The following is a 25,364-nucleotide window of genomic DNA, read 5'->3' on the forward strand; positions in this document are numbered from 1 at the left end:
CCGGAGAATGCGGCAGTGGCACGCTGGCCGGACGATCGCATACACGAGTCACGTGCTGCCCTCTCGACGGCACCGTGCCGCCGCTGCCGCCGATTTAACCTAACCTAACTCGATACCAGACGTGTGTATGTACACACGCTTTTCTTCCCTTCTGGATCGCGGTGAGAAAACAAGTTGTGGTTCAATCTATTCTTATTTCACTGGTTTCCTTGTTCTATTTATATCGCGTGTTTGTAATCCTTCTCTTTTTTTTCCTTACATTAATAATCGATCGATCATGATAAAGTCCCACAAAACTAACCTATCTCGCGTCTTGTAGGTTATGCCGGCTCCTTTTCTATTCGTGCACACATCTACATATCGAGGACGAGAGAGATAGGATGGACGAGGCAGTCACCACGCCGCCTACATTTAAACGGAGTTTCTCAGAACGGATTTACTGTGTAGAATTTTCGCCGTACGAGTGGTCGCAGCATTTGATCTGCATCGCCCTCGCCAAGGAGATCGTCGTTGGTACTGTCAGATTTCAGGTTTGTGCGAGGAGTCCATCGATGAGAATTGTCACAACTTTTTTTAGTTTTGCTAGAAATTGTCAATATATTGATAAAAATAAAAATTATAGTTGCTTCTCACTTATATTAAATTTTGGATAGTTTTCATTTGTGACATCTTAACTCAGTTCTTGACACATTCCTTTTCATTCTGACAAGTAAGATTCAACTCTTTTTACTTATAATCTGCACGAACTCGAAGTTGCGTGCTTTACAGTGTCTTATTAACTCGCATTAAAAATAAGATTGTAAACCTGTGTTGTTACGAGATAACTTTGTTAAACCAAAGTAAGCAAGTGTGATGTCGTTATCTTGATATAAAATATTTATATACATATAGACAAAGCCAAATTTATTAATTTCTATTTTAACAAACTTTAAATAACAGGATGAAGATGACGCTGTGGAAGACATGGCATACAGTCCTATTAGAACGTTTCATCACGATGCCAGGCCCCATGCGATCGCTTGGAGCCCAGAAACTTCCCTGAGTATTGTCCCCAAAATTGTCACATTTTGCGTTGCTGGATCAGATTTCAAAATAAGATTGTACAATAGCAATCTAAATGACGTCAATATGTTTGAGGTAGGAATACTTTAAGTGTAAGTTTATAATGCTATTAAATCCGATAGTGTAACAAATGTTTTAAAGATTTTAGAAGGCCATAAAGATTATATGAACGCAATCTCCTATGAACCAGAAGGTGAATTATTGGCGTCAGTCTCTGACGATCATACATGTAAGCTGTGGGCAGTTAAAGAGAACCAAAAGTGCGTGTCTACATTTTATTTAACGTCACCTGGGACTAGCGTATGTTGGCATAATGAAGAGTCTGGCAAACTCTTAGTAGCAGAAAAGAACGGTTTAATACGTATGTACAATGTCAGAAGTCATCAAGCTATTATGTCCCTTGATTCAGGGGTTGTTCCCTTGACTGCAGCTGACTGGGGACCCAATCCCTTAAAAGTTGCATCGATAGCTGCTGGAGAATTGCTGCTTTGGGATGTGTCCAGACCCAGGTAATAAAACATTTAATTTTAAATCCTTTTGTATCATATTGGATCTGTTCTTTTTAGCTGAACTTCTTGCACAGTTCACTTTTTTTCTCCAACGTGAAAAAAGGAAAGTTAAAAGAAATAGCTTATTGGTTCATGTTTTCATTAAATTTATTTTATGTACTCATTTCCAATTCTAGTCGTCCTCTTGATGAGCGGACACTTCATGTGGAAGGTGGTTTAACAGTGAAAATCTCACATGCGAATGAAAATCTGGTATCAAGTATCGGATGGCCGGATAATTTATTGAAGGTTGTTAATTTAAAATCGAAAGTAGTAGTATTGTGTGGAAAGGTAAAGTTAATTGGTGGTATGACATGGCATTATAAATTACCATATGTCTGTGCTGGAAGTGACAGAGAACTATGTTTCTGGAGAATAAATGTAAATTAGTATACATCGAATACAATTTTGTGGATAAATGAAATTCTGACTTTTCAGAACTTAGGATGTTATATAGCGATTTAGATAATTTTTTTTTTATTATGCTTTAATGTTTCTTTATAAGTTGATTAAGAATTAATTTTTATACACAACACATTAATAATACATATTTTGATTTTCATTGGAAGTATATTTTCTTATTATATATATGCGATAAATTAATTTATATATATATACATATAAATCTTTGGAGGTAAAAAATTTTACACTTGCGTAAAAATGCGTAAAAAAGAAAATGTATTTTTATAATGAACTGTATAATTACAAGATTTACAATATATATGAAATTTATCATGCGTAGCTTATCATTTATAACGATATAAAAATCTATTCTGCAAGTTTTCTTTACATTTGTATTTGAAACTGTTTCATTTATTTAATCAGTTATACTCTAATAAGACATTTTCCGATTGCAAATTTTCTTCAAACGTTTTTATGTCTTCTCCAAATTTATCTAAAAATCGTGAAAGTTGTTTTTTGTTATTATCTCTCAATTTCTTAGCAAGTAAAAAACAAGATTTCTGAAGAACGATGTTAGGATCAGGTATGTAAACTCGATCTTCATTGAATTTATTTATATCGAGTTTGAGCTTCTCTGCTTCTTCCTCAATATTCCTATATTCATCATCATTTTTGATCTTGTCTTTTGTCTCCACTGGAACATATATATTTAAAACATATTATATACGTGTAAAACAATAAATTATTATTAATCTATCATTGCTATATGTATACAATCGTATGCTAAACAAATCTAACAGATTAGAAAAAAGAACTAACCCTCATGACTTACGGCAAGAGCCATAAGTTGATCCTCCAATTGATTATATTTAGAAATCTTATTCTGATGAGACATATTTGTTTCGTTTACGGCATCATCTAGCAAATCTAATACTAACTGCGTAAACTGCAATTCTTCTTCAACCGATAGTTTTTCTAAATATTTCAATAACCAATTCAGAATACCGATACATAAATAAGCGCGTATACTCTGTGATATAGGATAATCGCTTTTTGCGTAAATGCTATCCTCATCCGTTCGTTTTTTAGTATCCAATTTCGTGAGAACATGCGTGAAGAATCCTTTTGTCGTTGTTTCGATGTTCGATATTCTATTTTCGAATTCGAACACATTACCTAATGCCGTTGTTAAATGTTTCAATCGGATCTCTTTCATATCGGACGTAGCCGCCATGGCAATTTGATAACTAATATTTATTTGCATCTAAAAAGATAATATAAAGAAATGTAATACAAATTTGTTATGCGCGAAAAATATTAAGCATTGTTATTAAATATTATTTACGAAAAGTGTACTAATCATTTTTATTTTTATCTTCTATATCTTACCACTTTATCGTTTGTTATATTTCTCAGAACAATGTTGGTATCATCTTTCTTTCGTAAGAGACCGTAGTAACAAGTACCATATTTTTCCTCAAGAATTTGTAGTATACCATTATTTTCCTTTCCTTTCAACCACATCTTCATCAGATCGAACTCGGTCTGTTCTAAGAACGTACTCATGATTGTCTCATGAGCATCTATGTGTACATTTAGATACTACACAGAAGATTTTATATATAAATATAACTAAATAAATAAATAAATAAATAAATAAATATATATATATATATATATATATGTTGTGTATATGCTTGTTGTGTGTAAAAATATACCTGAACTTGTCGGATGTTTGCGATAAGGGAACGCGCTTTCGGCCAGTTCGACTTCATAAGTGCGCGCGTCATTGCGTCTACAGCCAAGGACGTACCAAATCCTTCGTCGCCACTTAAAAATGCTAATTCTGATGCTGTCTCCAAACAATATAAGTCTTTTCGATGAGAAAGAATCTTTGCTGCCTTGTCAAAGGATCCCAATTTTACGTGACTATAATATATATATATATATACATCAAAAGAGTTAATTTAATAGAAATTTTTTATAGCTATTATTTATATTTGTGTTTTAATATTATGTAAAATAATATTTTTATATCGTATAAATATGGAAAATATAATTTTCATTCATGGCACATTACAACGTTTACGATTAATAAAAAATATTAATTAAAAAAAAAAAATAACTTACCAATGAGCTGCCTGCTCCAAATGACCTTTAAAAGTGGCCCATTCAGCCCAGGATTCTAATATTTTATTTAAAAACATATCGTCATCATCCAATTTACATCTCGCAAGTGCATAAGCCTCCTTAAACAGCTTAGCATTTATAAATACTTCTACGGCTTCGTGAATTTTATGTATAGCTAGTAAATATGACACCGCTTTTTCCGGATTGTGTTGCAGTATCAATTGATGAGCATACGCCTCGCACATTTCTCTCCACATTCTGTAAAATCAATTTCGATTGTATTCGATAGTCACTAATTGTCTTATATTTGTTGAAATATTCGTACGTACTTCAAGGAAACATTAGGTGCAAGCGATACTAAAAAGTCATTTAATTGTTGATCGTTAGCTGCACAAATTAGATTGCTTTCCAAATCATCACACCACATATTTAATTCAGTAACGATATCTAAATTGTCATGTGCTAACTCTGTAGATAAATAATAAATCATTAATGTCACGTAACAATCTATATGTAATTGTAATGTTAATATAATATACTTAAACTTACTTTCATTAGAAATGAGTGTCAAAAAATCATCCTTCTTTTCGCAAAACAAAGACAAGTTTGTAGAAGTGTCATCTTTTTCGGTTTGGTTATTTCTTATATCATGCTTGATGAAATTCAGAATTTGAGATTTGTCATTTATTAATTTGTTATATTTATTAAAGTATGATTTTTTATCTTTCTTTTTCGATTGTGATACTTGAAGTTCTGCAATTAAAAATTGAGAATATTATCAATGCCAATTGTATATCATATATATCGATTGTATAAAAAAAAAATTATTTACTTGCGATTACTTCAGCAGATGATAGATTAACAGGATTCGTTGATATAGTCGAATTATTTTCATGATCATCCGTTTTATTTTTCAACTTCTTCTGTTGTTTTTGTTTTTTCTTCGAAGCCTTAATGTCAGAAGGTTGCTTCGGTGATTGTGCTGATAAAGTATAATTCCATATGTGTAGCGTAAAGTCCGACGAGCCAGTCATTATCAACTGTGGTTTGAGAGGACTCCACATACAGCATAGCACAGGTCCATCGTGACCCATATACGTGCCCATCAATTCCTGTTTTTCAACGTTCCACACCTAAAATGATATTCGAAGAAAATTATATAATGATATAAATCATACTGAAAATAATATTTAAACAAAATTTGGCATTTGCAACATAATATAATTAAAAAACAATGTTGTATGATATATAAAAACGATAAATACAAGTTTAACAGAGGTGACATATAACTCTGTACAAGAGCGATCAACTTGTAGTCAGTGAATCTCTAATTCTCATCTCATGTATGCTTCAGTTTTGTAAGAGGTTGACTGGAGAGTTAAAAGTTATGAGTAAAGGAGTTATAAGGTGAACGGTAACCTGTTTCGGAAAGGAGAGAACCCATATTTCATTCTACAAACTTAATAAATAGATAGATAAGCTATGATGCCATCATAATTGAATTACTTTAACACTATATAATATATACGTATATTTGACCTGTGCGATATTATCGTAGCTACCAGACACTAAATGCCCACTGAAATGTGGACTCCAAGCTAAGCACACCACTTTATCGGAGTGTCCGTTTAATGTTGCTACTATCTTGTGCATCGTGCAATCCTGATCGTTTTCTATGATGTCCTCGGTACCTGTCGCTTCCAATTTCTTTATCAGCTTGGACATATCAAAAACCATTATACTACATGAATCAGATGCAACTGCCAAATAGTTGGCAATCGGTGACATCCATTTATCTGCCATTGTACTTTCGGGATGCCATGCCAAACAATTCACCACATTTCTTAAAATGTGTATTGAGTTGCCACGTTTTCTCAGCTTCTGATCGTAGAACATAATTGACCTGAAAAAACAAGATCCATTTAAAGCATTTCTTCAATTATTTTTTAAAGAAAACTGTGTTAAATATATTTTATATATATATATATATATATATATATATATATATATATATATACCCATTTTCTAATGCAACTGCTAAGCATATATTGGATTTCCATGAAAATTCCAAACATCCTTCCTTTATTATAGACATAGGTTCTGAAATAGAAGTTAATAAAATACAATACGTTAATAAAATACAAAACAATGGATATTATCATCTTACCATTGTTCGGTGCGGATTTTTTGTAAGCTATTAATTCTCCTTCTGCACAAGAGAACAAAAAATATTCTGCTTTAAGTTGAGCCCATTCGAGTTTGTAAATGGTATTTCGATGATACTGTCGGTATAATATAGGTTGTTTGTTGGTTCCAATTGCATCAAACACGCCAACGCGACCCTCTCCAGTACCAAAAGCAACGATAGATTCATCTTCCGGGAACCACGATACCTGGTGGAATATATTTTATGATACTAATTCATCACATTTTCTCACACGTAAAAACATTTAAAAAACAGTTCCGTGAGAGAATTTCTTACCACTCTTATTTTTCCCTTTATCTTCTGCCAGTGCATAATAACGTCGAAAGTCGTTGTGTGTGGTTCAGATAAGTTCCATAGACGCAGCATCGCGTCTCCTACGCCAAATACAATACGTGAGGTATCAATAGGACAAGCGTTCATACAGTAGACGAATCCTCCTTGTGTAGGAATCTTGTGCTCCAGGATCACCGATTTCGTAGGATCGCTGTTATATTTGCAACATATAACCCAGCGATCTTGTGCTAAAGACCAGACTCTGAGCCTAAAGTATTGATAAAATAATGAAAAATTTCAATATTCATATGTTTCTAATTCTTCTTTTATATAGTGTTTACTCACTCGGAATTTGTTTTCAAATCATCAGATATTCCATCGTAATTGGGTGCAGCAGCTATCGAAAATAATCCTCTATTATGGAATGTATGGAACAATTTATACTTGGGTTTCTCTCTGCCCTTTGAAAATTCCCAAGAAAGAAGTTCACCCCAAAGAGAACTAGTTAAAAGCAAATTGGGCTCTGCCCAACATACTGCAATCCAGGTACCATTTGGAGTGTTGAGCTTGCTTTTATATGAAATAGCCATAGGCGTATTTGGTATATTTAAAGCAGTCTCATATCTACCATCTCTACCGGCTCTCCAAATGAATACAGATCTGAATATAAAAAAGATAAATATAACAGTAGTCAGTTTTTAATTATCTGTTTCTTACATTTTTAAATGTAACAAGATAAATATTCATATATATTTCATGTAACTGATAAATTCAGTATGTGAGACACAGAGGACATATACACCTTGTAAAAGCTTTGCCTCACCTATCTTTTGCACCAGAAGCTAAAAGTAAATCTCTCCTATTCCCTCCATTTAAAACATTCATGTCTGAAGGACACCAAGATAAACTAACTATGTCCTCATTGTGTCCTCTCATTCTATACAATATTGTATCTTTTTGAACAATATAAACTAGTCCACTTTTAGTACCTATTGCTACAAGACTAGAGTCATGGGGACAGCAAGCTACACATGTAGCAGTTAGTTTGCCTAGAGATACTATTTTCGAAGTCTTATACTGTATATTACAGTACATTAAACAACCCTCCAAATTCACTGCACACGCAAGATTTCCATCTTTGGCTGACCAGTCAACTCCCACAATCAATTTGCTTCCCTATATGAATAAATATATATTAATACTTATATTAATAACAAAATACATAAATAATTAATCAAATGATATGCCTGATTAAAGGATTATCGTTACATACGTTTATCAGTTATGGAATATATTTAATTACTTTCTGCCACTTACATCGACAAAAGCAAATTCCGCTACCAACTCCAATGTATCCACATTCCAAACTCTAGCTTTGGTATCATCACCGCCACAGATTAACAGCTCTGGACTGTCTGGATTATCAAGTTTAGGACAAAATGCTAATGCAGTTACTTTGTCTTTAAAATAATCCTTGATTACAGAATACTGCATAACATTGTCTTCTTTCTGCCTGGCAATGACGACAAAGTTCCTCGCGCCCCATGCCACAGTTCCACGTCTAGAGCAAGCAAGGATATTGCTCAAATACCAATTTGGCGAAGGAGGCAATATAGCTTCATTCATCCTGGCGTATTCTCTGTTAACAAAAGAAACAACTCTTATAAGATTATCTTAGACAGCTTATTGAAAACATATTCTATAAAAAATATTTGTTAAATTGGCAAACAAATAGAATGCCAGAACAAAAATGAATTAAAAGAATGAACAGGAAGAAAATCGTTAAGACAATATGATAATAAATTGACTATAGAAATCAAGCAGAATTTGCCTTTTCATAAATTCCTAAACGATATATTACGTTTAAATGATTATAAAATTATAGATACTTGATTTCTGGATTTTTACTGTTTGATTTCCTCTCATTACCAGATTATATGTCAGCAGGTTACAGTAGACTCTACTGGTAAAACATGATTTTAATGCATATGCAATTGATGCTAATTTGTTGCTAAATATTCTGTTGGAATGCTAATAAATTACTAGCAGTTTGTTAACGTTTTACTTATATTTTATTGGCTAAATTCCTTTTTCGCGGTAGTGCAAGACCATAAAATATATAAGTATATATACACATAAAATTTTAAATATATAAGTATATAAATAAATGTACAAGTAAAATATAAATAATAAGACATAAGTTACAAACTTATGTTTTGACTTCTAGAATCGTTTTTAGGAAATCATTAATTCCTTTTCACTTTTTTACGCAATTGGTCGATTAGAGGTTAATGTGTATGTCCGGCACTTTCAATTGTAGATTTATCCACATGATGAAATCGAAGACGATAAACTCAGATAAACTTAGAAAAACTTTAAAATACCTTGCTCGAATTTACAGTCGTTAGACGGTGATTCAGCTGCACTATCTAAGTATTCTTTATTAACCGTCACGCGGGAATGTGAACGACAAACAAGGATCTTGACACATGTACTTGTGGCGGTTATTATTCGTTAAAAGAGCTATCGGTTACTGATATTTATTTCCTTGACAAAACATTTTTTTCTTACCAGAACATGTATGTTTGTATCGAGTTATAGGAAAAGCCAAAAACATACGAAAACGTTGAACTTTTAAAATCGATGAAGCTCAAGTAAACACGTACGATACATGTATGTATAGATCGAGACTCGAGAATCGTAAAAAGATTTAATAAAATGGAAGCAACGTAAGGTTTGCGCGCGATATTAAATTGATTATAAATTTAAATAAATTTCATTAACGAAGAAAGAACGATGAAAAATTCAAGACTATTATATTTTTTTATCAATATTAAGTAGAAGTTTATAAATACAATATCATACTTGAATGATTTGTGCAGGTAAATATAATCGTTTTTTAAATTGAATAAATTAATCTTTTCTAATAAAAATTAATTAGTCACTATTTTAATTTTATCAAAAGAAAGAGAATAGCGATAAATTAATTTTTACAACATTATTTTGATTAGATGTTATAAATGCCACTAGTAAATAAATAAATTTAAGTTTCAGAATTAAAAATTTATCGAATTAAAAGTTAAAACAAGAAATCAAGAATGAAATAAAATACGCAAAAAAATATAAATATTTATTTTTTATTTAATATTCGTAACTTCAAATATCTAATTAAATATTTTATTTAAAAAAATAAAACTTAAATTTTAAATACATTCTATAACACATTTCTTTATTACAATATTCTATTTCAATTTTTACAGCTAATTCGTAATTAATTTTATTGTAAACTCTATATAATTTTATGTTCTTTTTAATTAAAACTTTTATTTTATATAACTTTTATTCCTTTTCTTTCCAAGGAACATACTGCACGTATAGCAGTATTAATTATAATACAATTATTTAATAATCTACGAGGGGTATCCAGAAAATAAGTTCCGTTTTTTTTTTACAAATAAAGTTTTTATTGAAAAAATCTAAAATTTACATGGATAATACTTGACAACTTCTAGTCTTTTTCTACATAATTCCCGTCAATCTCAATACATTTTGTATATCTGGAAACAAGCTTCGAAATCCCTTCTGCATAGAAACTTCCCGCCAGTTCTTTAGTCCAGTTAGTTACAGCTGTCTGAACTTCCTCGTCGCTTAAACGACGATTTAGTTAAACGACGATCATTGCGAATCGCATTTTCAATTTTTGTCGTCAACTCATCCGTGATAAGGGAGGGTCTGCCTCTCCCACTTTCGTCTTCAAGCGAATGTCTTCCTGCCTTAAATTCTCGGACCCATCTCCGCACCATAGATTCACTCATCACACTCTCTCCATATACAGAAACAAGCTGTTTGTGAATATCAACCGATTTAAAATCTTGAGCAAAAAGAAACTGAATGATGCCGCGCAAAACAACTCGAGAAGGAATCGGAATGGAGGTGGCGGGACGCGAAGTAGAGGACTCCATTTTGATAACCTCTCCTGACCGTGTTTCACGAGCTACTGACGCCGAACACCGCTCATTCTATTCGGTAGCTTCCCCTCTTCAATGCTGTGTTGCCAGCTCGCTCATACATCGACCTTACTAAATGTATAATACAAACGGAACTTATTTTCTGGATACCCCTCGTATCTATCTTGAAAGTGATATTAAAGGGTATATTCTAGATGCATCCAGAAACATGAGTGTTCATTTTATTGACTAAAATTAAATATCATAAAATTGTGTGTCTAGGATCAAACTTGACTTGACGATCTTGAATATAAAATTGGACTATGAGAGAATGTCAACTTATGAGAGATCAGACTTAAAACAATCTAAACGCAAAATTAATCGAACTACTAAAAAACACGACACGCCTTATTAAAAAGTGTTTCAAAAGAAATGTAAAATTTTCCAATCAAAACAAATATTTCCTTCTAACTATACGTAGAATACAAATGAGAAGAATAAATTGCTCGTCTAGCTACTTATTACAATTACTAGCACTAATAACTACATGTGTATCTTAATTTTTCAATTATGGACAATTTTCATATTTATCAGACTATAATGAGTAATATAATTCCATTTGTTCTATTATCGCGCCTCCCCTCCTTTCTTTCTTTCTCTCTGTCTCTTTTCCGATTGATGTACACATTCATTAGTGTTCCTTAGACGTATAAATATCGTGACAGAAACAAGAAGAGCTCAGTTGTAGAGAACACAGTCGTATTTTATTTTTCTCTTTCATCTTTTATTATTACAGCTTAACGTTTCGGGGGATCCGTGATCCAATTCAAATCTTTTCGTCGTCGATTCTATCAAATTCAAATCCTATCGCCGACATGATGTGCCAAATCGTGATAGCATTCCTTTTGGTTCACAACCTTGCAGCCGTGACATTCGACATTCCACAAGACATCTCGCCGAGCGCGCTCATGAATACGATGCGGAATAGCAAAGAACAACTGAACAGCGCCAAATTTAATAGCGATGCCAACCTTAATACAGTAAATAAATATATTTTTTCTATATTCTGATTTTTAGATTTTATAATACGATATCTTATATTTAAAATCTCAATGGAATCTTAAGATCACTTGTGACTAGGCTTAATTTTTTGAACACTTTTTTACTGTAGTGTTTTGATTCGTGAATTTCAAGACAATCTGTATATTATCATAATAAACTTGATAAATTTGAACTTTTGATAAATTTTAAGATCGTGATTTGTATCTAGTGATAAAATAAACAAACCATTTTCATTTTTCCCAGGTACAAATGATAAGAAAAGCTGGTTATCCTGCAGAGGCTCATGTTATACAGACGCAGGATGGTTATCTTTTAACACTTCATCGTATCCCAAGTAACGAGCATCAGCCAGTGTTGTTGCAGCATGGTTTGTTGTGCAGCTCTGCCGACTGGGTCATTGCCGGCAAGGATAAAGGACTTGGTACCACCTTCAATTTAAAGAAATCATCGATCATGCTTCGGAAAAATGTCGAGATAAATTCTCAAATTTCAACGTACCAAAAAAATTTAATATGTCTAATGCAAATTATAACGCATTTCGGTTTTTGAAAGTTTTTATTTTTAGTTTTTTAATATTATATTCAAGACAAGATAATCAATAGGCTCTAAAGAAAAAATCTAAAAAATAATAAATAAAAGGCCAATTTTAGCCAATGATTATTAGTGTGTATTTTGTTCAAAATGAATAGTAAAGCATATACATTTCGATCTACGGTCAAGGTTCAATACAAAGAAAATTAATTAAATGTAAATATTAAATACTAATTACATAATGATAGCGCATACAAGTATAAACTATTAAAGTATAAAATACAAAAAACTGTGATAGTAATGTCCGAATTAATCTTGGTCATTAAATTACTAAGTTTACCAAAAAGAAAGAAATTTTATTGTTTTAAATCGAGAGACCAAAAGAAATTACAAAATATTTTTAATTGCTAACATAAAATTTTCCACACAAAATATGATAAATTAAACTTACATGATTATCAAGATTGATTTATTTCTATAAGGTTGTTTGCATATGTTCCATTAGACTGTTTCATTTACTGCATAAATACAAATATAAATTAAAAAATTAATATAAATAATGGTTAATATCAAAATTCAGTTCACTTACTAAATTAAGAGTTATTAAACATGACATAACTGTTTGTTAAACGAATGTAAAATGAAAATTGAGAGAAACAGTAGACAACAGAATATGTACTTACAATGACGATAAGTATAAATAATAAATAATAAATAACCAAGGATAAACTGTTTGCGCTATCGTTATATTTAATATTTACATTTAATTTTCTTTGTACTGAAGAGGACCTTGACCGTAGGTCAAAACGTATACACTTTACTATTCATTTTGAATAAATGGTATAAATACACACTAATAATCAGTGTTGGCTCAAATTGGCATTTTATTTATTACCTTTTAATATTATATTGTTTATGCAAATAATTTTGACTATTAAGATTAGATATTGTTCTTCTGGATTTTAAATAAAATTTCACTTTTTTTATGTAAAATCGGATTAATATATAAGAAAAAAATCAGATGTATAGCTAGACTATGCATGTAACATTATAAAGCCAAAATATTGTCATCTAAATAGCTACTGTAAACAATGTTTTCTTGATTATGTTAGCTTTCATATTGGCTGATCAAGGCTACGATGTTTGGTTGGGCAATATTCGTGGGAATACTTACTCAAGGGCACATGTTTCTTTATCTCCATCGGATTCAAGATTTTGGAATTTCAGGTACTCACACTATAAAATAAAAAAATAACAGTGCGTTAAAAATGATATAGTTGAAATAATAATTTATAATCAATAACATAAGAGCATCAGCAGCGTTCAGCAGTTCTTTGAAAGAAATAACCGAATATGTTAAAAATGATATTCAAAAATAAAAATATTTTAAAAGTATATATGCATTATGTAGTATATAGCATCCACGATTATTATTGATTATATAGCTTATTTTCATACTTTCCACGAGATATGCTTCTACGAGGTTTTCACAAAATAACATAATGATGGATTATTAACCTTCTCAATCTCCGATTGTAAATCCGATTGAAAATATTTGGTTAATATCATGAAATAAAGCTTCAAGAAAAATAAATATTTATTTAAAGTAGTTGTCTTGGCATGTACTTTGAAAAATTTGGGAGATCTTATCCAATCTTCTACGAATTTCGTAGAAAGCATGTCTCGAACAGTTATAAATAATAATAGTAATTGGTTGTCATACTTACTAACTAAATATTTTAATCATGTAATAACTTTTAAAATATTAGGTGTTGGAATTAATTCGTAGCGTTTTACAAGTGATGGGAAGTACTTTCATTAATGTATTTTTTAATGCTCATGTGAAATAAATAACATTCTTTCATTAAAAAACGCTACGAACTAATTCCAACACCTAATATAACTTCAATTTTTAAAAATATATTCGATTTCTTTTAGAGAACTGCTCGACAATGCTCTTGTCACTATAATTTATAGTAAAAAAATGAAAGTTAATTAATTATAATACTATTTTTATTTTATATTATAATATATACTTTGTTATATATGTTATATATTTTGTGATATATCTATATCGATTAAAATTGTTAGCTTTCATGAAATGGGCATCTATGATTTACCTGCGATGATTTCATATATCACGAATATAACATCACATCCATTGCACACATACATTGGTCATTCGATGGGTACAACTTCTTTTTATGTAATGGCAGTGGAACGTCCAGAAATTGCTCGAATGGTGCAAATGATGATTAGTCTCGCGCCTGCAGTTTTTATGAATCATATGAAAAGTCCAATACGATATTTTTCTCGTTTCACACAGGAATTTGAGGTAATATGTCTAAATATACTGCTAAAAAGTAAATTAATTATTAATATATAACAATTCAAAACTACATCTAATAGTTAAAAAACTACATCTAGCATTAAGTCACCTTGTTTTATAATTTTATGCTACATAGAACTCATATAGTACTCGCAAAAATTTGTATTTCAAACTGATTCCGCCGAGAAACCCTCATCACCGAACCAAGCCGAGTGCTCACGTGACGCTCAGGAGCATCCATATACCAGAAATATATGGGAGCGCACCTTCCGCCAAATTATTATTGAAACATGTTTTTTATTAAATAATTTATTTCTATCAACATAATCTTTATTGTTAATTTATTCATTGTTCCTTAATGATATACTTATATCTTAACATAGTTTTCTAATACATTACAGTAATCTAATACATTAATAATTATGTGAACGTATATTTCGACAATATCTTTCCACATCATCCGTGAGGTACTATTGGTAAGATGCATTTTTTTGTAATGTGATTTCCCCAGGCCTATTCCTCAAAAAGAAGAATCGAAAAGAAGAATCAAAATTATATATCGTATAATACGATATATAATTTTGCTTTCCTGCCAAGCCACATTCGAGTATTTAATTTTTCTTTTTATGGAATAGGCCTACTGAGAAAATCACATTAAAAAAAAAAAAACGCATCTTACAGTAGTACCTCATGGGTGATGTGAAAAGCTATTGTCGAAATGTACGTTATCATAATTATGTAATGTATTAGAAAACTATTTTAAGATATAAATATATCACTAAAGAACAATAAATAAATTAATAATATAGAAAATTTTATGTTAATAGAAATAAATTATTTAATAAAAAACATGTTTCAATAACAATTTGGTGGAAGATATGCTCCCAGTATATTTCTAATATAGGGACGCTCCTGATCCAAAGCGTCACGTGAGTGTTCGGCGCCGAACTTCGAGCGGTGGTGAGAGTCGCTCGTCGGAATCAGCCCGAAATATGTAAATCTTTGCGAACATTGACCTAGAGGATGTCTTACTTGCTTTATTATTACTCTTCAAAAACAATTTTGTCCTTCATGTATCTTTTTCAACAAAAAAATATTAAGACATCAATAATCCTTGTTATAAAACTTTTAGGAGAAAATGTAACAAAACTATATTTTTTTAACTCCAAGCACAATTTACTTAAAAAATTTAATGTTTCAAAGATACAAATAAAGTTAAATATCGGAAAATTGCGATAAAAGCGTGTTTGTTATCGTTAAAAAATAATATACGACCAGTTAATTATTCTATAATTTTATTCATGCAAGAAGGAATTTTATACATCTTATGATCAGAAGAAAAATTAATTTTCTGTGTAAATATAAACAAGTGTGGAAGAAGATTTCATAAGAAATTTTATTTTAACCAGAAATTAACTCTAAAAATGGGAACATTATCTTTTCATTACTCTCACTTATTGTTAGATATCTATGTTTAATGTCTACATTGAGTATACATTGGGTCTACATTCTATTTTAATGTTCGTAATATTCGCGTGCATCATTTTATCCTTGTTAAGAGCGCCTCCAGACGATATGGCCAATATATACGCCAATTTTGTGTATATTCACTAAATATTGATTACATTATATAGATAATTATGTATGTGTATGATATTTGCTAATATTGACATACGTTGGTCATATCGTCTGAAGGCGCCTTTACATTTATTAAACAATAAGGATGAAATAATCCTCACGAACAAACGTTACATAAAACGCGTTCATTGTAGAGCTATATTATCCAAACTTTTGATTATAATTTTAACGAGACATATTTTACGAATTAAGATTTAAGATCAAAGATCGCTTGTATAAATTTAATTCATTAAAGAGTACTTCAAATGAATCGATTTATTCTCACTTGCTAAAACTGGAACAATCAAAACAATTAAATAAATTATATTCCAATTAAAAAATTCGGGGATTACAGATAATCGCACATTTCTTCGGTAAAAACGAGTTTCTGCCACACAGCGATATGCTATACTATCTGTCTAAGTATGGCTGTGAGATGTTTAATATTGAGAAGGAGATCTGCGCCAACGTGATATTCCTAATCTGTGGATTCGACAAAGAACAGTTCAACTACGTAAGCATTCCATGAAAACTGTAATCGAAGTGCAATTCTGAACAGCGCTTCGAAAGTCACGTTTAGCATATGTGATGACGCTTCAAACCATAACCGAGATATTATACCGTTTCTTAGACTCTGCTACCAATAATTGTGAATCACGATCCAGCCGGCGCCTCGGCTAAAACGCTGGTGCACTTTAGCCAGGAAATCAAATCGGGCAAATTCCGTCAATACGACTATGGACGCAAAAATAATTTGCTGATTTATAATGCAACGGAACCGCCGGATTACGATCTAGGGAACATCACCTTGCCAATTGCGATATTCTACGGCGACAATGATTGGTTGGCCAACAGTGTGGTAAATAGCAGGAAAATGAATATTTAGATTAAAAGGACACGTGGAAAATACATATTAAGAACTAATTCGTATTAATTTCATATCTCAAAGCTATAATAATATACTATTGTGATTATACTACATTCAATGCCTCATTATTTTTACTTTATCATCATAAATAATTAAAATTTTAAAATTTTGAATCTGACTGAGATAAAGAAATATGTGTCTAGAGTCTAAATGAAAACATTGCGTATAAAGACACAGAGTTGAGTATAAGAAGTATAAAATAATGCATGATAACTTATGATATTTTTTTTTCAAGGATGTGAAGAAACTTTACCACCTGTTACCCAACATATTGGATATGTACAGAGTACCTAAATTTAATCACCTGGATTTCATCTGGGGCAAGGATGCGCCTAAGCTCGTGTACAAGAGACTGCTTGAGATTATGAAGAAGATAATGTGCCATAACGATAATAAAGATAATAAAGATAAGAAATGACTGAGATATCAAAGATGTTACCATAAATTAAGAGTAATTTAGCTCACTATTTTATAGTAGTTTGTGTAGATGTATTAAAATGGCATTATTTTGTCGCTTTGATCGTTTGACGTAAAACTGAATGAAATTTTCAATACAAACAAAAATGTATTACAAATTTCAATTTGACTATGAATATTATTCATTTACCTAATTATTAGTGAGAGATATTTTTATTAAATAAAATTAATAACTTCAAACAATAAATATAAATTATTATAAAATGAATTTCTTGTTGTAATAAGACAATATAAAATTGTTTATATTTAATTAAATCATTAATACTATTAAAAGTTTGTTACAGAAGATTCATAAACTTTGTTTATAAATTGCAGGATTAAAAAAAAATTATACAGATATTTTTCACATTGTATAAGCTTAAATGACCTTTTATATTATTAATGATTAAATAATAAAAGATATTTTGTAATCAAAATAATATAAGAAAAATCACTATTATTATCTAGAATATATTCTATAATAATCTTATATAATAATACTAATTATATATTAATACTAATTAATATTGATAATTTCCAATAATATCAGTTTTTCTCAAAAATGTTAATCCTTTATTATTATTGTATCTTCAATCTTGTACTCGAATTCTATAAAATTTAATGACTTGCAACAATTTTTCAAAATGTAAACGCGAAAAAATTTTTAAATAATGCTGCATTCAATAACAATTTGGCTAATCACATTTATCAAATTTATATTGAAATAAAATTTATATTTCGTATGAAATAATTAGCAAATGATTTGTAGGAAGAATTAGTATCAATAGTATCTGTTTTGGTTTATTGATATATGACAACAAATTATCATAAATTACATTTTTACAAAGAAAAGATTCAAGTTCTTTTTTTTTTAATTACTTGGAATTTATAATAAAATTATAATAAAAAGTATTATTAATATGTAATCATCTTGAAATGCTTTATGTACAGAGATGGACGGCACAGATATGTGTCTTAAATGTGAAGGATACAGTTTGTTTGGGCAATATTTATATTTGAAACTTTAAGTAACAATAAAACATGCACGCACACATTTATTCTATAATTTTTAGAACTGAAATAAATCAACAAACACTTTTAATATAAACTTTAAAGTGTTTAACTGTTAACTCTTATAAAATGCATTGTCTAAATATTCTATGGTAACTTTATTAGAATAAAATAATTAAACTTGATCTTATTAAATAAAGCATTTTATGTCATATATACTATATAATGACATGTAACAATATAATATTAAATGTTATGATACATTTATTATTTTATGCTATTCACGACGCTATATATCGTCAATTTAACATTCTTTTTTTCATGTATTTTACATTACTGAGTGAATATTTTTCAATATATTCATCATAATATGCTATTGAAACACGTAGCGCTCTTCTGGAAAACAAAGACAAAAGAAAAAAAATTACTGTCATTTCTAAAAAAATTATAACGATAGTATGCAACGTTCTATATCTGGTGATATAACTGGAAAGACGGTAATTCTATACGAAGAAATAAGTCGAAAACGAATAAATTTTTTCGCATAAGATTTTACGTTCAGGAAAATCGACTTCAAAATTTTATTTTACGTTTTTAACTTATTTTTTCATATATAATCATTCCTTTCCCAGTTGTATCCAACATACATTTACGGAATACCTTGTGTGTATGTGTGTATATGTATACATATATACACATATATACATTTATCTCAAAAATTTTATGTATATGATAAACGCGCGTCTTATATTCCTCATATTTCACATACTTATTTGCCTGTAGCATTTACACTTATGCTATTGCACATCTTTTGATTATTTCTTATTATAGTGTTTGTATAACGTGCGTTCAGAGCGCACGCCCTATTGTGAACCTTCGTTTGTCTTATGTCATAATTTGGTGCTCTAGTAACACTGTTCGACAAAACTTGACCTTTTTTTTGCATTACTACTTTTTTTGCCTGTTAACAATGAATCCGTTGTCCAAATTTGATTATTACATTACAATTTTGAGAAAAAAAGCAAAAAATAATAATTTTGAAGATTTTCATGACGTAACACCGATAGTAATATTTTTTCGAAACTTTGTTAATACTATGTGAAAGTGTCAGCTTTAAGCTTTAAAATGCATTTCATTTCGTTTTGATATGATTTTTCGTTTTCGAGATATAGCAATTTTAAATAGTTCTTTTCCTATGTAAATAGATGAAAAAGACATTTGTTCCATTTTAATATTGCATTATGTGGAAAAAAAGTGCTAACACACTTACATAATATAATCGAATCATACTAAATAAAAAAACAATATAAAATTGAAAATACAAATATAATGCAGGAAGATTATAATCTTGAATAAATGAAATCATATAAAAAAAAAATAAATTGCATTTTAAAGTTAAACGTTGTTACTTTCTCTTAGCATTAATGAAATGTAGAAAAAAATATGCTTTCGGTTTGTAACATTATACAACTTTTAAAATTGTTTTTAATTTTTTTGACATTTTTTTCAAAATAATAATATAATATTAGAAATGACTATAATTTACACTCGTGTTGCAAAATAATGTTGAACAGTGCAATCAGTCGATATAATAATAATAATAATAATATGCCGCAACATGAGTCATGTATTTTTTAAAATTTTATCATCATGTAATTAATAACGTAATTAACAACGCAGTATCTTCTTTTCTAATAGAAAAAAATCGTTAACGAAATGATTCATCCTATTGCAACTTATTTCATAAAGAGAAGATTAAAGAAGAGATCAACTAATCACGCTACTTCTCCTTTTTGTTTTCTTCTCTCTTATCAGTATTATACTTAGATATAAAAGACCTGTGTCGTTTGTTTTTGTTCATTGACTGAATCATTCGTTTGCGATGCAGTTGATCGTGATCGTGTATCTTTTATCCTTTTGTGGCTACCTCGATTTTGTAACGGCTGGAATATTCGACATCCCGAAGAACGTTATCAAGAAAGTGATGGGAACCAATAAGGAACAGTCAAACACGTATATTTTTTCTCAAGACAATCTCGATATGGTAAATGCATCTAAAAAAAAAAAAATTAAAATCTTTACTATATTTTTTATTACTATTTATTATCTTACTATTTTTTAACTCTCAAATGCTAGGTATTCGATATTGTAATACAGAAAACAATCTTATGTTAATTGTTACGTTTCGCAATTTTAAAATTTGAGCCCCCTTACATTTTGATAAAAATAATAATTTTAATTCTCGCTTAAAATCGTACCGTTTTTTTTTGCTTTAAGATCGATTAAATTATTCATTGTTAACTTTGTTTAAAAGTAATTTTGATTAAAACAAGAGAATATTTTTCTTGTTTTGAAATATACAATGAGATTTAAAATAAATTAGTCATTTTATAACAGTATTTGCTTTATCTTTTTTTTAAAATAAATATTTAAGTATAAAATCATTAAAATCAATTAAATTATTTGTCAAACTTTAAGTTTTGTAGAATATTTCAGTATTAACAATAGCTTTTATGATTATTCATTAGATAAATAATATTAGATATGATTTTATTATAAATTTTAATAATTACTTTCTATATGATATATAAGTTTTATACAAAATAAAATAAAAATGCTCAAATCTCTGTGCTATTTAGAAAGAAGATATATGATGAACGTATCTGATACTATTATGTTAATCTTCCTTCCAGTCAGGACTGATAGCAATAACATGTTAGTAATGATGTACATAAATAATAATCTTAATTAATCGAAAATTGATTCAAATTTGTATAATAAATATAATTTTATGTGCTTTTACTGTTTTTAGTTACAGAGGATAAAAAAAGCAGGTTTTCCCGCGGAGGCTCACGCAATACAGACGGAGGATGGCTATATCTTAACACTTTATCGTATCCCAAATAAAAACGGTCCATCCGTGCTGCTGCAACATGGTCTTTTAAGCAGCTTCACCGATTTTCTTATTTCCGGAAAAGATAAAGGACTTGGTATGACATTAATTAATCTCCAAAAATGTTTCTCTCACTGCGAGATCGTTTCAATCTGGAAAACATCAGGAAAAATTATGAAGTTTATATGAAAAAATAACTCCTAATGTAATTTCTAGCACATGTTATGTTTTTAAAATAATTGAAACACACATATAATTTTATAATATTAATATAATTATAATTATGTTATATACATATACAATATATATAATATATATATAAAACTGATATATAAATGACATACCCAAGTAGAACAATAAATCATGATAACATCAAAACGAATCAGAAATGATTGAAAATGACTTTTAATGATCATTTTAAAGTCAGTTTGACATAATTTTAATATCATAATAATATTATTCTACTTAAGTAATCTCTTAAAAAAAAAATCTCTTCTTGATCTTATTAAAAAGAGAGAAATTACGAATTATATATATTCTATAATTATTAGGATTTTTTTATTTAACTTACTCGACAATAAAAGTTGTTCTGATCTTTTTGTCTTAACAATGTATCAAAATCGACTTTATATATTATATTAATTTTAAAGCTACTTATATATGTATATTTATATTAATATTAAAAGTTAAATAACTACAGAATCTATTGGAAACAATGTTTTATTCTTCTTGCTATATAGCTTTCATATTGGCTAATCATGGGTATGATGTTTGGATGGGTAATTTTCGTGGAAATACTTACTCGAGGGCACATGTTTCTTTATCGCCATCGGATTCAAAATTTTGGAACTTCAGGTATTTACATTAATAAATTAAAAATAAGTGCATTAAATGTAACATAGTTATAATAATATGTAACTTAATTTATACATGATAAAAAATTGATTAATCAGTTCTACACTGTAATACTATGTAATAATATATTTTGTTATATTGTAATGAGATATATATATCAATTTTTTTCTTTAGCTTTCACGAAATGGGTGTTTACGATTTACCCGCAATGATTTTACATATTACGAATATAACATCGCAACCATTGCACACATACATCGGTCATTCAATGGGCACAACTGCTTCTTACGTGATGGCAGCAGAACGTCCGGAAATCGCTCGAATGGTGCGATTGATAATCAGTCTCGCGCCTGTGGCATTTATGACTCATATAAGAAGTCCTATACGGTTTCTCACTCCTTTCGCAGGAAATATTGAGGTAAAGTCATACGAAAATATTCTTAGAAAATAATTTTTTATGGCAAAATAATTTAAAACAACGTCTAATATATAAGAAGCTATTTTTATCTTTTCTATCTTATGATTTGAGACTATACATAGGATATCCTGAGATGCTTTCTCCTCTTTTTTCAAATAATTAATTGATTTTTGAAATTTAGAAATTTGTTTTTTTAACAAATATAGTATTAGTATTATAAACGATTGAAATATTAGCCAAACAGATAACACTATTATTTTTCAATTTTCGACATCTAAGAACAATTACTTTAACAAAATTTTAATTTATGATTTGAAGTTCCGAAGGTATATAGGGTATCCTATAACGATTAATTAATTTTAGGGAGTGAACGAGGATGAAATTTGAACTAAAAGTGCCTTTGCCAATTTTGGTTCAGACCATATTTATTTACCTATTTATTGATTTATTGATTTGTTAATATGAAAAATTAGAATAAAATTTCAATCGGGATAATGCATAGTAAGCGCAAAGAATCTCATGGCATACTACATTCTTGCATACTCCGGCTGCGTGTTGATCTGACTGATCAAGTTTAATCGTCAATAACTCGGCAAGTAATGATCTGAGCCAAAATTGACAAGGAACTTTTAGTTCAAAATTTCATCCTCGTTTGTTTTTTGAAATATTAATTAATCATTATACGACACTCTGTATAATACTAAGAATTGGAATTTAGTTTCAAGTAAATATTTTTGAAATATTGCAATTGAGATTAAGGAGAGTAATTCGAAACTCCTATGCAAAAATCACGTTTTAAATAATGTTTCATATATTCTCAAATATTCATTATGAGATCGAATTACAAGCAAATTATATTGTGAATAAAAGAATTTCAATTTGCAGGGGCTCTTATATCTTCTTGGCGAAGACGAGTTTCTACCACACAGCTCTGTAATACAGTTCATGAGCAAACTCGCCTGTGACATGACATTTGTTCAGGACAAGATTTGCACCAATTTGCTGTTTCTGATCTTAGGTTTTGACAGGGAGCAGTTTGATGTTGTGAGTATTTCTTGAGTATCACGATGAAAATATATTTCTATCTCTAATTGGTGTTTCAATCACCATCATTCCGCTCGCATAATTCCAATTTGAGATTAGATTTCATGTTCGTCTTTTAGAACCTAATACCTTCGATTTTAAATACCTATCCAGCCGGTACTTCGACCAAAACGCTAGTACACTTTGCTCAGGAACATAATTCTGGCAAGTTTTGCCAATACGATTATGGTTGTGCGAAAAATCTACAAATTTACAACACACCTGAACCGCCAGATTATAATCTCGCAAACATCACCACGCCTTTCGCAATATTCTATGCTGAAAATGACTGGCTGTCTGGCATTCCGGTAGGTAATAAGCACATTTAGATCAAAAAGATACATATTAAAGATTAATTTCCTTAACTATTTGTATTATATAAATAAGGCTTTATATTAAGAGAGAAATATAAGAAAAAAAGAAATTGCTTAAATTGAAAATTGCGAAATTGTTTCTTTAAGGATGTAAAGCAGCTCATCAGTCTGTTACCCAATGTAGTGGATGAATACAAAGTACCATTTCCTAAGTTCAATCACTTGGATTTCTTATGGGCCATAGATGTACCTGAACTTGTGTACAATAAAGTGTTAGAGGTCATGAGAATGGAACCAACATTAATGGCAAAAAAAACGCAATCTTAAATTTTGATATTTTAATTATTTAATATATATATATATATATATATATATATATTTAAAAATATATTTAAATATATCTTAATATATATACATTAAGTTATAATAAAACGTATGTATTTAACCACAATTTTATAGCAAAATTTCTACCTGTATATAATCTTTCTTTTCATGAGTCAAACAATAAAAAACATAATTCCATTTATATTATCACAATATTAAATATCACTTATCAAACTGATTGCTGAATGAATTAATCAACTGATAGAGTTGTTTAAAATAAATTTCTAATGTATTTTCGTTGTCTCTGATTAAATCTTTTTTCTATGCGTTAAAAAATTAATAATTTTAAAAAATTAATAATTTAAAAAATTAATAATTTTATTTATGTTAACAGAACAGTACATACATAGAGATTACTGTAATAATCATCGATTAAGTTAATTTAATTAAAATTATTCTTAAGTTAATCTGAACGGGGTTATGAAGTGTACTTATATTGCTCCTCCAGCCAAAAATAAAATAATAAAAGAACCTTTACCATTTCGTTTCTATATCTTGAACACGAGAATTGAGAATCCTTACACACATTCCTCGTTGAAAAATCACTTCAAGTATATCCATTCATATCCGCTTGTAACTGCTCTATATTATGACATCACTTAAATCCTTCCGTTGCTAATAATAATAATTAATAATAATTTATTTCGTACGTACAAGATTGATAATAAAATAGATAAATAGTCTGAATACCCGAAAGGAATGTAAATAAACTGTTAACAAGATCACCGAAGGTCGTTGTTTACATGGTGAAATTATCGCGCGCAGGGATCGAAGCGGATTCGATTAATCGAGACAGCGGTCGGAAGGCAGCAGCGATCAGCCGGATCAGTGCAGTGGATACCGCTTGGAGCTTACTTCACAACGTTTACGGTGGCGGTACGATCGTATGATACGGATTACGGGACGGGAGGCGCA

General features: G+C 29.7%; 4 protein-coding genes across 8 annotated transcripts; 3 read left to right on the forward strand and 1 right to left on the reverse strand.

Annotated features, from left to right (window-relative positions):
- Positions 1–13: 13 nt before the first annotated feature.
- Positions 14–2,347, forward strand: Nup37 (nuclear pore complex protein Nup37). 3 transcript variants are annotated; one of them, XM_011063924.2, is made up of 6 exons: positions 14–161; positions 320–530; positions 940–1,137; positions 1,204–1,423; positions 1,493–1,571; positions 1,748–2,347. In XM_011063924.2, the coding sequence occupies exons 2-6, from the start codon at positions 381–383 to the stop codon at positions 1,998–2,000; spliced, it is 900 nt and encodes a 299-aa protein (XP_011062226.1). In that variant the 5' UTR covers positions 14–161; positions 320–380; the 3' UTR covers positions 2,001–2,347. The 3 variants fall into 3 exon arrangements, with proteins under 3 accessions (XP_011062226.1, XP_011062217.1, XP_087261037.1); XM_011063915.2 differs by having other exon boundaries at positions 15–161; positions 1,204–1,571; XM_087404911.1 differs by lacking the exon at positions 14–161 and adding an exon at positions 212–229 and having other exon boundaries at positions 1,204–1,571.
- On the reverse strand, positions 2,272–9,325 carry rig (gem nuclear organelle associated protein rigor mortis). Of its 3 annotated transcripts, none has more exons than XM_087404893.1 (16): positions 9,193–9,325; positions 7,939–8,260; positions 7,445–7,797; positions 6,967–7,281; positions 6,625–6,889; positions 6,310–6,535; positions 6,161–6,242; positions 5,682–6,045; positions 4,975–5,275; positions 4,692–4,895; positions 4,472–4,610; positions 4,143–4,400; positions 3,731–3,941; positions 3,402–3,614; positions 2,832–3,276; positions 2,272–2,706 (listed from the first exon to the last, which is right to left on the reverse strand). In XM_087404893.1, the coding sequence occupies exons 2-16, from the start codon at positions 8,245–8,247 to the stop codon at positions 2,432–2,434; spliced, it is 3,960 nt and encodes a 1,319-aa protein (XP_087261019.1). In that variant the 5' UTR covers positions 8,248–8,260; positions 9,193–9,325; the 3' UTR covers positions 2,272–2,431. The 3 variants fall into 3 exon arrangements, with proteins under 3 accessions (XP_087261019.1, XP_087261018.1, XP_087261020.1); XM_087404892.1 differs by having other exon boundaries at positions 9,006–9,325; XM_087404894.1 differs by lacking the exons at positions 7,939–8,260; positions 9,193–9,325 and having other exon boundaries at positions 7,611–7,743.
- A 1,912-nt stretch (positions 9,326–11,237) lies between these two features.
- LOC105150665 (lipase 3-like) lies at positions 11,238–17,849 on the forward strand. The gene is made up of 7 exons (XM_011063903.2): positions 11,238–11,608; positions 11,874–12,051; positions 13,274–13,388; positions 14,253–14,496; positions 16,463–16,621; positions 16,739–16,966; positions 17,271–17,849. Exons 1-7 carry the CDS (start codon positions 11,444–11,446, stop codon positions 17,451–17,453), a joined length of 1,272 nt encoding a protein of 423 aa, XP_011062205.1. The 5' UTR covers positions 11,238–11,443; the 3' UTR covers positions 17,454–17,849.
- Positions 17,850–20,088: 2,239 nt separating this feature from the next.
- LOC105151562 (lipase 3) lies at positions 20,089–24,932 on the forward strand. Its single transcript, XM_011065339.2, has 7 exons — positions 20,089–20,546; positions 21,315–21,492; positions 22,136–22,250; positions 22,425–22,668; positions 23,554–23,712; positions 23,832–24,059; positions 24,213–24,932. Exons 1-7 carry the CDS (start codon positions 20,385–20,387, stop codon positions 24,390–24,392), a joined length of 1,266 nt encoding a protein of 421 aa, XP_011063641.1. The 5' UTR covers positions 20,089–20,384; the 3' UTR covers positions 24,393–24,932.
- The last annotated feature ends 432 nt before the right edge of the window (positions 24,933–25,364 follow it).

This window comes from Acromyrmex echinatior, chromosome 3 (assembly GCF_024713525.1).
Source record: "Acromyrmex echinatior isolate Ae372 chromosome 3, ASM2471352v2, whole genome shotgun sequence".
In the NCBI taxonomy this organism is placed as follows: Eukaryota; Metazoa; Arthropoda; class Insecta; order Hymenoptera; family Formicidae; genus Acromyrmex; species Acromyrmex echinatior.